We start from the raw sequence: 15119 nt of genomic DNA, 5'->3' as shown, positions 1-15119 counted from the left end.
CTTCTTCCCTTGAGCAACGAAGGCAGTAGGCTCTCCTTCATTTGGCCTTTGAATTCTCCCCCTAGATATCATCATTCTTTCCTCTTGATTGCATAGAGAAAGTAGCTCATCAAAAGTAGGGATCCTTTCTCTATTGTTGATAGAAGTAATGAACATGTCCCATGATGAAGGAAGACCACTAAGGGCAGTCATCACCAATTACTTGTCAGGTACAATGTTTGGAGTAGTTCGTAGTTGATCCCTAATTTCAGTGATTCTCGTGAAGAATGATTGTATAGTTTCTCCTTTGTGCATCTTAAATTCCTTGAGTTGATTTTTCAAATCCATAATGTGGCTCAAATTGTTCACTTCATACATGCCAACAATCTTATCGTACATCTCTTGGAAGTCTTCAAAGATGAAATATAAACAAGTAGATGATCTCTTAAAGAATCAATAATGATCTTCTTAGCTTTAATCTCACCTTTCTTGTACTTGGATTTGGCAGCTTGGGGAGCATTTTCTGGTGGTGGTGAAATCTTTCCTTCCACATATTCCAAGACATCATACTCATCTAAGGTAACATTGATCTTGGTCTTCCAAGCTACAAAGGTAGATGCATCAACTAGCTTTTCATTATCCTTGAAGTATGAAGTAGACATTTTTTACCAGACCAAAAATCAACTGCTAGAAGATGGATGCTCTTGCTCTATGTCTCTTGGGCTTGTCTTCACCTCAACTTTGATCCCATGTTAATTTTTCATCAAGCATTGTTCTATGCTGCAACTATCACTTCAATAATTTCCAATAGCATCCAATTTACAATTTCCACTTCTTCTATTAGCCAATAACAATAGAGTGATAGATAGAACAATTATACAAGTGCACAATGAAAGACAACCAAGAGACAAGAGACACAATATTTGGTTAATGACCAGGGAAAAACTCCACAAGGGGGAAAACCCTTTGCAATTCTTCTTCTATTAGATTGTCTTCAAATGTTCAGCACAAAGAGTACATCATCCAAGAATCAACGTCAAGCTTGACTACCCAATATCCAAAAACGAATATTCAATATCCAACCAAGTCAATATGCCATGCAAATTTATCCAAAAGAGAGACAAGAGAGAGTCAACAAAAGTCAACTCTTGTGAAAATTTGTCCAAGTCAACAAAAGTCAACAACGTGTGCCCTAACTAGTCAACAAAATAGTCCTACAAGCTCAGTCAAAGGTCAATGAATTTGGCCTTCGTTGCTGGTCAACTAGAAGTCAAAACAATCCAAATATGAACGATCAAACTTGGTCAAAACAATGATGTAGCTTGCAGTCAAAGTTTGCAATAGGTCTGTGGTCAAAGTACCCAAACTTCCTCTATGTTTGTGCCAAAAAGTGCGGCCTACACAATAAAAAATATGCCCAAAAGATCGAACCAAAATTCACTTTAGAAAGTCAAAGTCAACATTGGTCAAAGTTGTTATTAGCGTCAAATTTCGGCCACCTGTGATTTTTGTCCTTTTTCTCTTTTGCATGTGTGAAAGATGCCTTGCGATTTCAGATAGGTTGAACCTAAGAAGAGAGAGAGGAGATGTGTGATGATTGATGTGATGCCAAATGAGGAGGATTCAACTTGTATTTATATGTGTTGGAGGGGTGCTCATTTTGCTTGTAGGCTGACCTGAACAAATGTGCCAATGTGGATTTTCCATCAAAAATATATTTTCCTTGTCCAAATTGAGTGCTTCAAAAGTCAATTTTGGTCCTCTCGGAAAGAGGAATTTAGTCCAATGGTTGGAATTTGTCACTGAGCTTCCAAATTAACACCAGAGCCCTGACAACCTTCACGATGTACCTACAACCCTCATTAGGAGGTCACGGAAGAAACAATTATAACCCAACAAAAAGAAGCAAAAATGAGAGGTTAAATAATAATAAAACAATAATAATTAAGGAAGAGAGATATAAAGTTACTTGTCTTTTGAACATTGTAGGGAATTGTCAACTCCCTCTTGATCCTTGCCTTCTTGCAGAAATGAAATCCGTCTGCAAACTCATCATCCTCATCCTTATCATCAACATGTTGCTTTCCTTTCTTTCCTTGCATGAGCTTGGGTTTCTTCTTTCAGCGGAAACATTGATTTAGGTCTAGCTCTAGGGTTTTATCCTCAAACCCTAAGGTTTTCTTATCCAAGCCTTCTAATCTGCTAGGATTTAGAAACCGTAGGACTTCATACAAACTTTCTCATGTGTTAATTGGAATTTGTTGCTTTATAGGTGAAGAACCCATTCTCCTCTGGTCCAAGCAATGGCACCCTAGCACGAACAACATATCTCATCCAATAGAATCATAACCTCCACAGTACAATACTAGCAACATATGCAAGGCATCTTTTGCATACTTGACAAGGGCCTTTGTAATAGTCATATTCATCCACAAATAAACACATGTTCTCGTTAACATTCATATTGCTGTTGTGGGCATCAATTGCTTGTTCTCAAACCATACTGAAATCTGACAGAGATTTGATGCCACACTTCAATCTTGACCACTTATAGCCTTGGCATAACTTCAAGAATAATACCTGGTTAAGTTAATCATAAGACATTTGGCCACTGATTCTTCCTTGCAAGAAGGTAGAATTGATAGCCCTGCATACTTCGCTTTCTAGAGTTTTGTTCAGTTCTATTCTATCACATTATCAATCAATCAAGGATGTTCCAATTCAGTCAGACTATCAATATCATTTCAAGGAAATGTATCAAGATCAATGATAGTCTATGTAAGGCTTGTACTTTGCTTCTCTTTACTTCCTTATTTTCCTTGCTGTCCATCTAACAGTGTTTTTCTGCTTGAGATAATCTTGGGCCAACTCCCTCTATTCCTGAGATCTGCTGCCTTGCAATTCTTAACTACTATACTGAGACCCCAACTGCAGATTTTTACTGGAAGTCTCGGCCAGGACTCTTCTTGGCTACGGTTAAGTTTGTGCCAATGACCAATGAATTCTATTGAGTCTGCTACAACACATCCAATGACATACATGGACTTTTGTGTGATACCACAAATGGGATAGGACATCATTTGAATCAATAACTGATTTTTTTCAACTTAGTTTTTGCTTGCATAGTTGTACAACATAGTATCATATTGCCCAAATAATAATATGATGACCAATGTGGAATGGTCAAGTTGTTCATGTATTGAATACATGACTCAATCCATGTTTCATATTCCATGTAAGATGATGGGATACGAATTGTGTCAATGGCGAGACTCAGCTACGTATTTCCTTCGGATATAACCTCTGTCAGACTCTGCTATATACATATGTATAAAGAGTGCTTGCCTTTAAATTCCATCAGGATTGTATTTTGCTTGTCTAATCATGTTCGAACTCTCACCAAGACTAGATTATGCAGTCACTGCCTATAGTCGTTCTTTACCTTTAATATATATAGCTGGTTTTGCTCGTTCCTTTTAAACTGACTATCTGCCAACTGACCAACAAACAAACCTAGGTCAAACCTATTTAAGCTGAGAAATTTCGGCCATTCTACACTTTCCTCCGAATTTAGATTGCTGCCTCAAGTTTGCTGCCTTAAGAAACCTCAGTCTGCTACCCAAAAATAAACAAAGAAACTTTTGTCAACTGCCTCAGATTTAGTCAAACTGTGCCTAAGAAACTTTGCTGTTCTCTGCCTTCCTTTGTACTAGTGAGCAAAGAATAAATGTGTGTGAGAGATCCGAATTAGTGCCATGAGGAGGAAGATGAATTGTGTATATATAGTAGATTAGAGTGCCCCGATGGGCACGTCCCTTGGGCTAGGCCGACTTAAGCCATTGGAGCTGACTTGACTTTTGGAGGCAATTTGAAAATTCAAGTTTTGACTTTGCCTTGTTTAATTTGGAGCCAAATTAAAATTAAAATTTATGTTTTCTTCTCTTTTTAATTTTAGGGCTCATACAATGAATGAATACTCACCATAGCTACAAAAATTGAACAAGATTGAGGGTATGCATCTATGCCTTATTAGGTAAAATTTTTTGTTTTCTCCTTTGCTTTTATTGTTCACGACACTTTTTATGGGTTTTTTAGTCTTCATATGGTGTCAAGAGTCTCTTCTTTGTCATGCCTTCATCTATTTTGCCCCCAATCTTGGGCTTCTCTTTCCCATTTGCTATTTGAATTCACACCCCCTACTCTTTGGTATTTTCTCTATGGCATCCAAGAGTAGGCTTGCTCCCCCGTCAAACTAGGGTCCACTCACCCTTTACCCTTGTCCCCTCACATTAATGGGATGTTTGAGGTCTAGGTCTAGTCACTAGGGTTCGTATGGCCACTTGATCTATCGTGCCCAACAAGGTGCAGAGACCTCAATTGCATTATATTGGGAGCACACCCCTCCTGCAACTTGCATTAAAATCCATATAGCTAACGTTGAAACCAGGGTAGAGCGAAGCTGCCTCCATGATGACAACATTGAAAGAATGTGGGACACTAGGTACCAAATATAGTCATACTCCACATACTTTTGAGCAGACCTGTTATTGCTCAAACTAGCAGTGGGTCCTAGAGGGGCACTTGCTAGGTCAAGAGCAACAATGAAGCTAAAGCCCACTGTCACCACAATTAAAGCTTCCTACTCTTTACGAACTTTCATCGATGGGAGGAGACCTGATATATAGAGAATCACTTATGATTATGAAGGATAGATCAACTAAGATGGATGTGAATTGATCTTGATAAACCTTTCCTAGGAGAGACTCAAGAGTGGGACTTGCTTGCTTTTCAAGCAAAGGTACAAGATTCTCTAGGATAGGGGAGTAGGAATTTGAGGGCTTGGATTAGGGAATGTGACTTGTAAAGGAGCTTCCTAAACCCTAAAATCCTTGTGGAACTTGGTTTCCCAAGTGGTTTTTGAAGAGTTGACTTTGATAAGATATGGGACCACATGAGACCAAGTGGACCCAGGTTAGGTCAAGGGGATAGGATTTAGCAACCAATGATATGCTTGACCTAATTAGGGAGGGGAAAGGGATCAAGGAATGAATTTTCAATGAAAGGCAATGCAAGGATCCCAGTGAGGTTTCTAGCCTAAGGGAAACTAAGGGCAAGAATTGGTCTTCGAGCTAGGGCTTGCGATATCTCAAGATCCCACCGTCGGAATCTCATGAAATTTGGAGGGCTTCTTGAGGACACACCAGCGTAGTTGTGGACCAAAAATCGAAGTATTTGGATGGCTAGATTGTGAGATATTCGATGCCCTAGGTGACCTATGGGGCTAGACCTAGAAAGAAGAGGAGAAGGTGAAGAAAAATAAGTTTTAGGGTGATCACCTATGGTAGACCAGTGCCTAATCCTTTGGGGAGATTGGAGTCAAGAATGATTATGAATTCAGATTTGATTTTCTTGGTCAAGGAGGCCTTAAAGGCAACTTCACTTAGCACTAGGGAAAATGAGAGCAGCTTCAAAGGCTTTATAATTCATTTTACAAAATAGATGGCTTATCAAGATAAATTTCAACCATGAAATATCCCTAGGAACATTCACTCATCATACATGGCCCATACATGAAGCATTACTATCTAGAAACAAATTTCCATAACTTCACAATAATAGATGCAACAAATTAGCGCTAGAATAACGAAATCCCAACAGCAATGCATGTGACAAAAATAGAGCAAAGAATAGCATTAAAATTGCACCTACATGTATTAGAGTATATCCAACCATAAAAAATTTGCCAAACAAGAAGCTCTAAGACAAGAGAAAATGATCCAAGCATCAAAATTAATTCCATGCTCCAAAATTTCGTCCACCAAGAAGGATAGTGAAGTTCCCTAAAGAAATACAAGTCCAACCAAGTGATGATGCTAAAATGAATTCACATCACTTGTATTTATACACTTCTAATGAGTTTGATTTAGCTATTTAGGCCTACATTAGCCCCTACAATAAAATAATGTGCAAAATAAGTAACTTTCGGTGATAACCCCACCAAACTAGCTCATAAACAAAAGAATAAGCCTCTTAAGAGGTTGAATAAGGAATAGTGCATGTCATTGGTCCTTGGAGGAGGCCTAATGGAGTCCATGTATGCCATAATGTGTAGCTGAACTCCCAAAAGAAGTGGACAAGGGTTGGCCCCTTGTAATAACCTATGGTGCTCCAAATGACATGTAGGGGTACACAAGTGTCTTCATGGGTCTCCAAACAAATCGAAGATGTCTATGGATCACCTGCAAGGGCTAGGATGATGGTGTTGGTGATGCCACATCATCATGCAAATCTTGGATCATCTGCCAAGTGTATGGTGTAACGATGGGGCTGCTGGGCATGATGGATCAGGTGCATTTTCTTTGTCCAATAAGTGAACCACGAGAAAACTTTGAATGGCTGTGGGGATCCATGGAGTGCTATCTACTGCTGTGTAGGCCCATGGCTCTCTACACACACCCTACATGTGCCAATGTAGCCCTCTTGAGGATTAGAACTCCATATAGGGAGACCAAACCCAAGATGGAGACCATTGGCAATCCTGCATAAGATCCAATGCGTCCCTTAGCCTTCTGGTACAACAAGTCATCAAGGAAATTGAGTAAAAGAACTTACAAACCATGGACCACAAATGGGGACTTCATAATGTCTTGCCCTTCCATAATGGTCTTTGGCATGTGCTAATGTCTCCAAACTCCAAATGGGGTTAACCAAGTATCCCATTAGGTGGTTTCTACTTTTAAAGGGCATAATATGTCCAAGGTACATCCTTCAAAAGGTGGTGTCATGTGATAAATAGACGAATGAAGTAGGGAATGAGAAGGGGCAACTTTGGGCCACACGCTGGGGTACAAGGGTAGCTAGTAGAAGGGAAGCCCACACTTGGGTATATAATGTATAGGAGGGAACAACTGTGGTACATGAGGTTCCCCAACCTTGATTTTTCCATCCTTTTTGATATGCCTTTTTCCTTTTTTTAATTTTTATTTAATTGGCTGCTCGGGGCTCAAGGAGTAAGAGCATGATGTGTGAGATATAGTATTGGATACCCCTTTTTAAAGTAGGGCGGTTGATTTCCCACCAAGGTTGGGATAATCATGGGTTCCTATATGATGAAGGAGGCTCATAGAACTTGTAAGAACTAGGGTGATGGCCATGATGATGGGGTAAAGCTCATGCATTGGCTTCTGCCCATGTGCTTAATGTGTTTGTCCCGACCATATTTTGCATTTTGTGGTACATTTTCCTATTGAATGTGGCTGATTATGCTTTTACTTTTTTTAGTTGCATCAACTTTTAGGGCATCATTCCAGGCTTGACCCAAGGTGTGGGTAAGGGGAAGCAGAAGGGGAAGGGAAGAGCTAGCCCTATGTGGACCTAGTGGAGGAATGTGGACCCAGGTGGGAGAAATGATGAATGAGGTTATAATGAATGGAAAGCGGGCAATATATGTGGATGAGGGAGTGGGACCCCACAACCAAAATCAGGGTTTCCCATAAAATACCATCCCTAAAGCCAAATGGTTAGTAAAAGAGATCCCACGGGACTAGAATCCAAGGTTAATATACAAATGGGGTCTATGGGACAAGAGCACAGACCTAACCCATTTTTTTCTGTCGAATCTCCCCATTAATCCATGCTTAGAAGTGTCCATGACAAGCAAATTACAATACTCAATTACCAAATGACAAGGCATACCTTTAGGTTCGGGAGGTCCACATTCAAACATATGGTCATGAGTCATGACAGATGGGTGAGGAACCACATGACTGGCTCAGGTGGCGGAGAAAATGGCACAACGAGCTAGTTGGTGGCTGCAAGGGGCTGCTGGCTGTCGATTGAGGACCATCTTGGATAATTTTTTTTCTCTTAGGGATATCACCCACAATATTGTGGGTAACAAGACCCACGTCCAAAATATTGAAAATACTTGAAAAAACATGTTTCTTTCATGGTTAAATATTTTTGGAGGAAAAATAAGTAAACTATTTTTTTGATTGTATTTTCAGCTTATTTAATTATGGGTTTATTGAAATGTCAAGTGTAGGCATCCGTTGGATAAGGAACTAAGTCCTCATTCAATAGCATCCACTTTGCTTTCTTTTGAGTAGACCCACACCGGAAAAATGAAAACATATAAAAATAAACGGTTGTCTATGTTGGAGAATGTAACTAAGTTCGATCTTTATAATTTGTACCATTATGTATTTTATGTAAAAAGCAAAAGAAAAGAAAAAGAAAAATTATTATTATTTTTCCAGATAAGCATGTTGTTTGTGCTTCTAGGTTTTGAGTCAAAGAGTCAAAGTCCTATTTTGGACCTATTGTAAAAGAAAAAGAAAAAAACAATTTTAAATGTATTTTTTGGGATGAAATTCCCTCTAGATGCCAAGTCGGCCTACATGACAAGTCAACCTTTCCCCATTGGTCATGTCTATTCGCACCCCCTCTAAACTATATATATAGAGGGTAGATGGAACTCATTTGGACACACACTTTCAAGGATTTGTGGTCTGAAATATCGCAGGAAGGACAAGGAGAAGTGGAGGGTCAAAGTCTGAAGATAAGAAGTTCTCTTTTGAGCTAGGGTTTGTGGAAGATTTGTCTTGGTACATCTCTTGTTGATGGATTTGCTGAAGAAAAGGAAGGCTTGACTTGTTGTCTAGAGGTGGAATTTTTCTGTGGTTGTGGGTCTTGTATATCTCATTTGATCTGATTCTATACATAGAGAATTTTCTGGGTTCCCCCTTGGAGGGGTTTTGCCTTTGGCTTGGAGCCTATATCTTGTGTTCTATTGTTTTCGATGATTTTCATGGTTTTTGGTAATTGCTTGATGAAGAAAGAAAACACGATAATAAAAATGCTAACAAACTCTCAAGAAATTATCATGTAATGGAAATCTAATGATAATATGTAAACCTCCCGATTTCCAACATGGTATCAGAGCTTTGGTTGAAAGAAAGAGGTTTGAAGATCACCAATTGACATATCTGAAGCTAAGGATCACTATATCAACTCACATATAAGTGGTTCTGTGGATCACATTCTTTGTTCATATTAAAGCTACGACTCAGACGATTGACTCTCTGTGGTAACCCTAAATGGTGCGTAAGGCATTGTCTAGAAAAAATTTAGAGGCTCGCATACCTGGCTTCATATATATATTGTGCCATTGCATCGGTGGATCAATTATGATTGAAGGATTGGTTTTTATAAACACTTTTTAGCAAAATTGTTGATGTTGTAACAACGTTTTTTTTTTCGAGGTAAATTTTCAACATTTTTTAACAATGGCGTTAAGGATAAAATATCACGACTCAGGAAAACTTTAAAATTCCAATGATTTTCAGGCATGACATTAAATATAAAACATCACGTGTTTGGAAAACCTTAAAATTCCAACAATTTTTCAACGATGGAATTAAAACCAAAGATCATGATTACGGAAAACCTTAAGTTTTCAACATATTTCAACCATGACATTATGTAAATTTTCTGTCTAAAAAAACTTCAAAAAATGAATACCTGAATGAAAGAGTCATTATATTCAGAGTAATTTTTTTTTTCAAATGCTAAAAGTATAATAACTTAAAATCTTAGTCTAAGATAACTTGACACATTGCAACAAAAATTTAAAAATCAACCATAAATTGACACGCAGTGTAGGCGATGACCCGTAGTGTAGGCGAATTGACCTATTGCAATGAAAGCTTAAAGACCAACCATGAAATTAACACATTGTGGGTCGGACTCGATCCACTATAACGAAAACTTTAAAATCAACTATCAAATTGACACATAATGGGATTGGGTTGCTAGTCGATGATCGATACGGACCCTGCAGGAAAAAATATAATAATAAATAAATAAAAATGAAAAATACAAAAGAAAATAAGAATTAAAACATTAAAAAAACCACAAAGTTTAAAAAATAATAACGAAAATAAAAATATATATTAAAACATAAAAAAATAAAAAAACATGCCTCAAAAACAAGAAAACAAAAATTAAAATATTGAGAAAAATAAAACTAAAACACAAAAAAATCTAAAAAATAATAATAAATAAATAAAAATATATATTAAAATATAAAAAATTTAAAAACATGGCAAAAAAACAAATATATAAAAGATGACCAAAAAAACACAGAATTAACTTTATAAATGATAAAAAAAAAAAAAAAATACAAGAAAATATTTCCAAAAGAAACATAGTTTGAGAAAAAAAATAAAAAAATAAAAGAAAAATAAAAAATAAAAATTATATTAGATAATCTAAAAAAAACTAAAAACAAAAACTAGATTAGAATGTTATTTTTTAGTGCCCAGGGATCATATAAGGCTATCCGGATTCTAGATCAAACATCTTTCGAATTATTTGGCAACAGTGCAGTTTGTTTTGTGTTGAAAGTTAGAACTTGAATTATGAAAGAAAATTTTCCACTTATGTAATAAAATAGAATGCTGGCAGTCTATGAAGGAGCATCTCTAATGGGTTGTACTTGTGTATATATAGGTGATGACTGCACTGGGCACTATAGAGCAACTGATTGAAAATCAAAAGTTGGATGTTTTGCACGAAGAGAAGTATGTAAAAATCTTGCAGGTTTCCTTTTCAAGAATTTCGTAATTTTCTAGTTGCTTGATGTATTATACCTTAATAGTAAATACATTTAGCTATGTTACCAGATATTTATAAAAATTTCCCTACAGGGAAAAAAGATGAATCGTGATAGGCATTAGATAGTATTGTAAATGTTGTTTTTTACTTGTGTCTTACTTCGTGTTATTTTTGAATGCCATTTGACATAACGCTTCTACAAATAATTAGTGCCATCCAGTAGGGCTTGTGAAGTGAGGTTATTCTCATTTAGTAGGCATTTGCTATATATTTGTATAAAAAATTAGTATTTAGGACTATTGTGACGGTAATTGAAGGTGGTTTCATTAATTAGAGAGAATTGTTGATCCAGGGGCACTGAAGCGTACAAGGCTTCAGTAAATGATGTCAAGCAAGAGTTGGCGAGGAGAAAACTCAGTGAGATACACTACTTGAAGAATATGTTAGAGAAGGTAAACTGGCTTGCAGCTTGCTTGAATGCTAATGAGATAAAGGCACGAAGCTTAAGTATTTACTCTTTATTTCAATGAAAATAAAATCGATCTCCATCATCTAATGGTTGTTATTTGAATGTTTGGAGTATTATAGTTGCAAGAACAAAACCAGATAGACAAAAAACGCATAGAATTATTGCGCAGTGCAAGAGATGATGCATCTCATGCTGATAGTGCCCTTAGAAAGGTAAGTTGTATCTTCTTTGTCTAATCTTTTCTAGAGATTTCCAATCAATGTAATATTTATTTTAATGTCTTTTTCTTGCAGTTGAGAGACTATAATGCACCTCTCAAAGAGATATGTCGGAGCATGAATGCGCACTTTGGTTCATAAGTGGGATAGGATCTGACAATAATTAAATGTCAATCACTGTTCCTCCACTGGTTCTTTTTCGGTACTAAAACACTTGTTCAACATTTGCACTATATATTTACTGAACTGCTTGGAATCTTGAACAAGTAAAGAAATTCATCCAGTTTGCTGAAAGATGACTGAGTTGGAATATAGAAAATAGTGTTACTCTTGAGGATGTGGGTTTGAAGTTACATGAAAGTGTTGACAAAGATCAATGTTAAATTGAGTGAATTGTAGTCAGTTTTAATGCTCAAAACTTCCAATCTTGGTAACAGATGGGGAAATTTCTCTTTGATTATTAAACTGAAGGTCTGTTTCATACCTCTTTTTCTATTTGGAAATCGCAGAGCTTCCTTACAAATTGTGCACTGTCAGACTTGCAGTAAAACCTCTATGCGAGAGTACACTTGCATACACAATTCACGAAGCCATCCTATGCTTTCTGTCCTCAGGGCTTGCAAAGTTTTACAGGTACATATCTAGACGTTTGTATTAGCAGCTTTAAACTCAAGTAAGCATGGCACCTTCAAAAAATAATAATTAATGTTTCATATAATTACCGTCAAACTTGGCTAAGGTGAAGAATGCTAGTGTATACCCCTTTATCCCGATATTCTTATTTTCAATATCTCATCATTACATTGGCCTCGTACCATCCCGTTAATAAAAGGTATACAAGTTTGAAATTCCCATCTAAGCATTATTAGAAGCTTCAATTGTACAAAATCATTGCCATATCCTCCCCCTATCAAGTATACTTCTAGCATTTATGCAATCTTTGAATTAATTGCTTTTGGTGGATAAACCTTTGAGATTACCCTCTCTAATTTTATTTGGGTGTCCATCCAATTTCATATTTATGCAATCTTTGAATTATTGCTTTTGGTGAATAAACCTTCGAAATTACCCTCTAATTTTATTTGGGTGCCCATCCAATTTCATGAGATAACAGAGACAATTTGCTTATTTACTTGCCCCCCTTATTTTCAAGACTTCTTGTTCGCAATTTCAAATGTAAATGACTCTCATTGAATAGGTTAAGGTTATAAGTTTCATTTTTTCTTGGTGCTGATATATTGTTACATTTTCATCTACAACCAAAAACAAAATAAGTACCGATAACATGGATATTTTGCTAAACAATCTGATTTGGTGTTTTGATTAAGGATCCATATCCCAAAGGGAAAGATTATGAGCTTTCACTCTTAGTTGTTGTCATTGCATTATTAGAAGCTTCAATTGTAGAAAATCGTTGCCATATCCTCCTCCTATCAAGTATACTTCTAGCATTTATGCAATCTTTGAATTATTGTTTTTGGTGGATAAACGTTCGAGATTACCCTTTCTAATCTTATTTGGGTGCCCATCCAATTTCGTGAAATAAGAGAGAGAATTTGCTTATTTACTTGCCCCCCTTACTTTCAATCTTTTTTGCAATTTCAAATGTAAATGACCCTCATTGAATAGGTTATAGGTTATAAATTTCATTTTTCCTTGGTGCCGATATATTGTTACATTTTCATCTACAAGCAAAAACAAAATAAGTACCGATAACATGGATATTTTGCTAAGCAATCTGATTTGGTGTTTTGGTTAAGGATCCATATCCCAAAGGAAAAGATTATGGGTTTCCACTCAGTGGTTGTCGTTGCATTGTTACATGGTTACATCTCCATCTATAGGAAATATTGGAATAAGTACCTATGACATGGGCGCATTGCCAAAAGCCTTGTTTGATGTTTTAATTAAGGATCCATAATCACAGATAAAAGATTGAGTTCCATTCCTACTTGATGATGTTGCATTTTTACATTTCCATCTATTAGAAAAAATGGAATCCATAACTATATTGGAAGTACCAAATCTCAATAACATGGATACCTTGTTAGACACCCCTTTTTGGTGTTTTGGTTAAGGATCCATAACAATAGTTTCGTGTATATGACAAGGGTTTTTTTGAAGACATGTTAGTGTGGTGTTTTGGTTAAGGATCCACATCCATAGTTTGCTATTTTGGTGGATCCATATACTCAAATTTGTTAGTGCATTCATTCACTAGTTGACTCTAGTTCCATGTTGGCATCATCCTAACCAAGCATGATTCTAATACCTTTGACTACTATTTTAGCAAGTGGGGATACATTACTTGCATGTTGGCTTTGAGAACATATTATTGTTCCTTGATGTCATATAAATTTAATGCACTGATTTTCAAAGGAGATGCAAGCATTTTCTATTTCTAATAATGTCTATGTTTATGCATTGCCATTTTTAGAAACTATTTCTATCATATGTATTTAGACATTTTGAGCTTAATTGGTGAACATGCTATTTTAAGTAAGTTTATATTTTTGGCATATTTTGTTTTGAGCACACGTATGAGCTATAATGAAGATTATTCATATGTTGGACTATTCATATATTTTTAGCAATATGATGGTACATATGGTCCTAGGGATATGGTCATATTTATCATTGTTATCTTAGGTTGGCAATTGACTTCTTGATGATTTGGTGTTTTCTCATAAATCTTCAAATTCACTTTGAGGCTATTTTTAGTAGATGGCATTAGAGATGAATGGTGTGTTGCATGTGTAATTGTGAGAGAACAATCTTCTGAGTGGTGCAAACGTAATCATGAGAGTAATATTTTGTACTTCATTTCAGTGAAGGTGAGGAGTTTGCCATGTCATCATTTTTATCAAAATTATAAGCATGACGAGTTGACTGGAAGAAGATTGTTCCACCTTAGAAATATATTTTTGTCAAATGAGAGAATCTTATTCAAGTGTGTGCTTCAACTTAAGAGCCTTGAGGAGATATTTAAAAGATTGTTATTTTATCTATGTAGTAAATCTCCCCACCTTTTGGAGATATATATGGAAAAAATAATCCTATCATAATTATTTTAAGGCAAATGAGTGCACATCTCTTGAGAAGGGATTAGTTTACCTTATCCATGCATTATCTAGATTATTGTTGGCAAGTTAAGCCAGATTGTTGGAGAATAATCTTTTCTATTTTAGGTTTTCAACTCATGCATGGAAGATTGATATTTTTGGAAGCCCAATTCAATTCTATCCTTCTTATCTAGTGTAGTTTCAATGGGGTGCTTCAATTGGGGTCTAGTTGGAGTTATGTTCTCTTCCAACTCTATCTTGAGTAAAGCTAGGTTGCATTGCTTGAGCATTATTTTTGGTGAGTTTCACGATCTTAGTCATATTACGAGGAAATCAACAACATTGTCACAAACTCTTCTCATGAAAGATCAATAAAGTGTTGTTATGATGATAAGGTCTTTAAATAAGTGGAGTGTGGATGTTTACTCCATTTGTGTAGTAATAAGAAAGATGATCATGAGCATGAAGAGAAACTTTTGTAGGGTTTTGATGTTCTTAGTGGTGGTTTTCCTAATTTCTGTCTAGCAATGAAAAATTAATAAAGCAAACAATTTGTTAGTTATATGATTTAAGTGAAGATACATATAATGATGTTATATCTAAATGAGTTATATGATTTATTCAATGATCGTTAAAAGATGTTGATTTATTAAGACATACTCGAGGCAATATACTTTGTTCCAAAATAATAATGTGTGTATGATGGTGTAATAACATGTACACTCTCTCATTCTTGTATTGCTCCAATTGTTGATGATTGCTTACACTTATGGA

The 15119-nt window shown here is 36.1% G+C and overlaps 1 protein-coding gene across 3 annotated transcripts in view; it reads left to right on the top strand.

Moving 5' to 3' along the window:
* Positions 1–11924, top strand: part of LOC149194322 (uncharacterized) — a 74414-nt gene extending 62490 nt beyond the window's left edge. For 2 of the 3 annotated variants that reach the window (XM_089407478.1, XM_089407477.1), the window contains 4 exons: positions 10492–10562; positions 10949–11048; positions 11185–11277; positions 11359–11775. In XM_089407478.1, coding sequence (XP_089263604.1) covers positions 10492–10562; positions 10949–11048; positions 11185–11277; positions 11359–11424 — 330 coding nt within the window. In that variant the 3' untranslated portion in view covers positions 11425–11775. The other variant, XR_016255064.1, reaches the window with a different exon arrangement.
* The last annotated feature ends 3195 nt before the right edge of the window (positions 11925–15119 follow it).

This window comes from Pinus tabuliformis, chromosome 2_2 (genome assembly GCF_031772625.1).
Source record: "Pinus tabuliformis cultivar Carrire ecotype Pingquan chromosome 2_2, CPIR1, whole genome shotgun sequence".
Classification (NCBI taxonomy): Eukaryota; Viridiplantae; Streptophyta; class Pinopsida; order Pinales; family Pinaceae; genus Pinus; species Pinus tabuliformis.
This window is presented reverse-complemented; position numbering and strand designations above follow the sequence as displayed.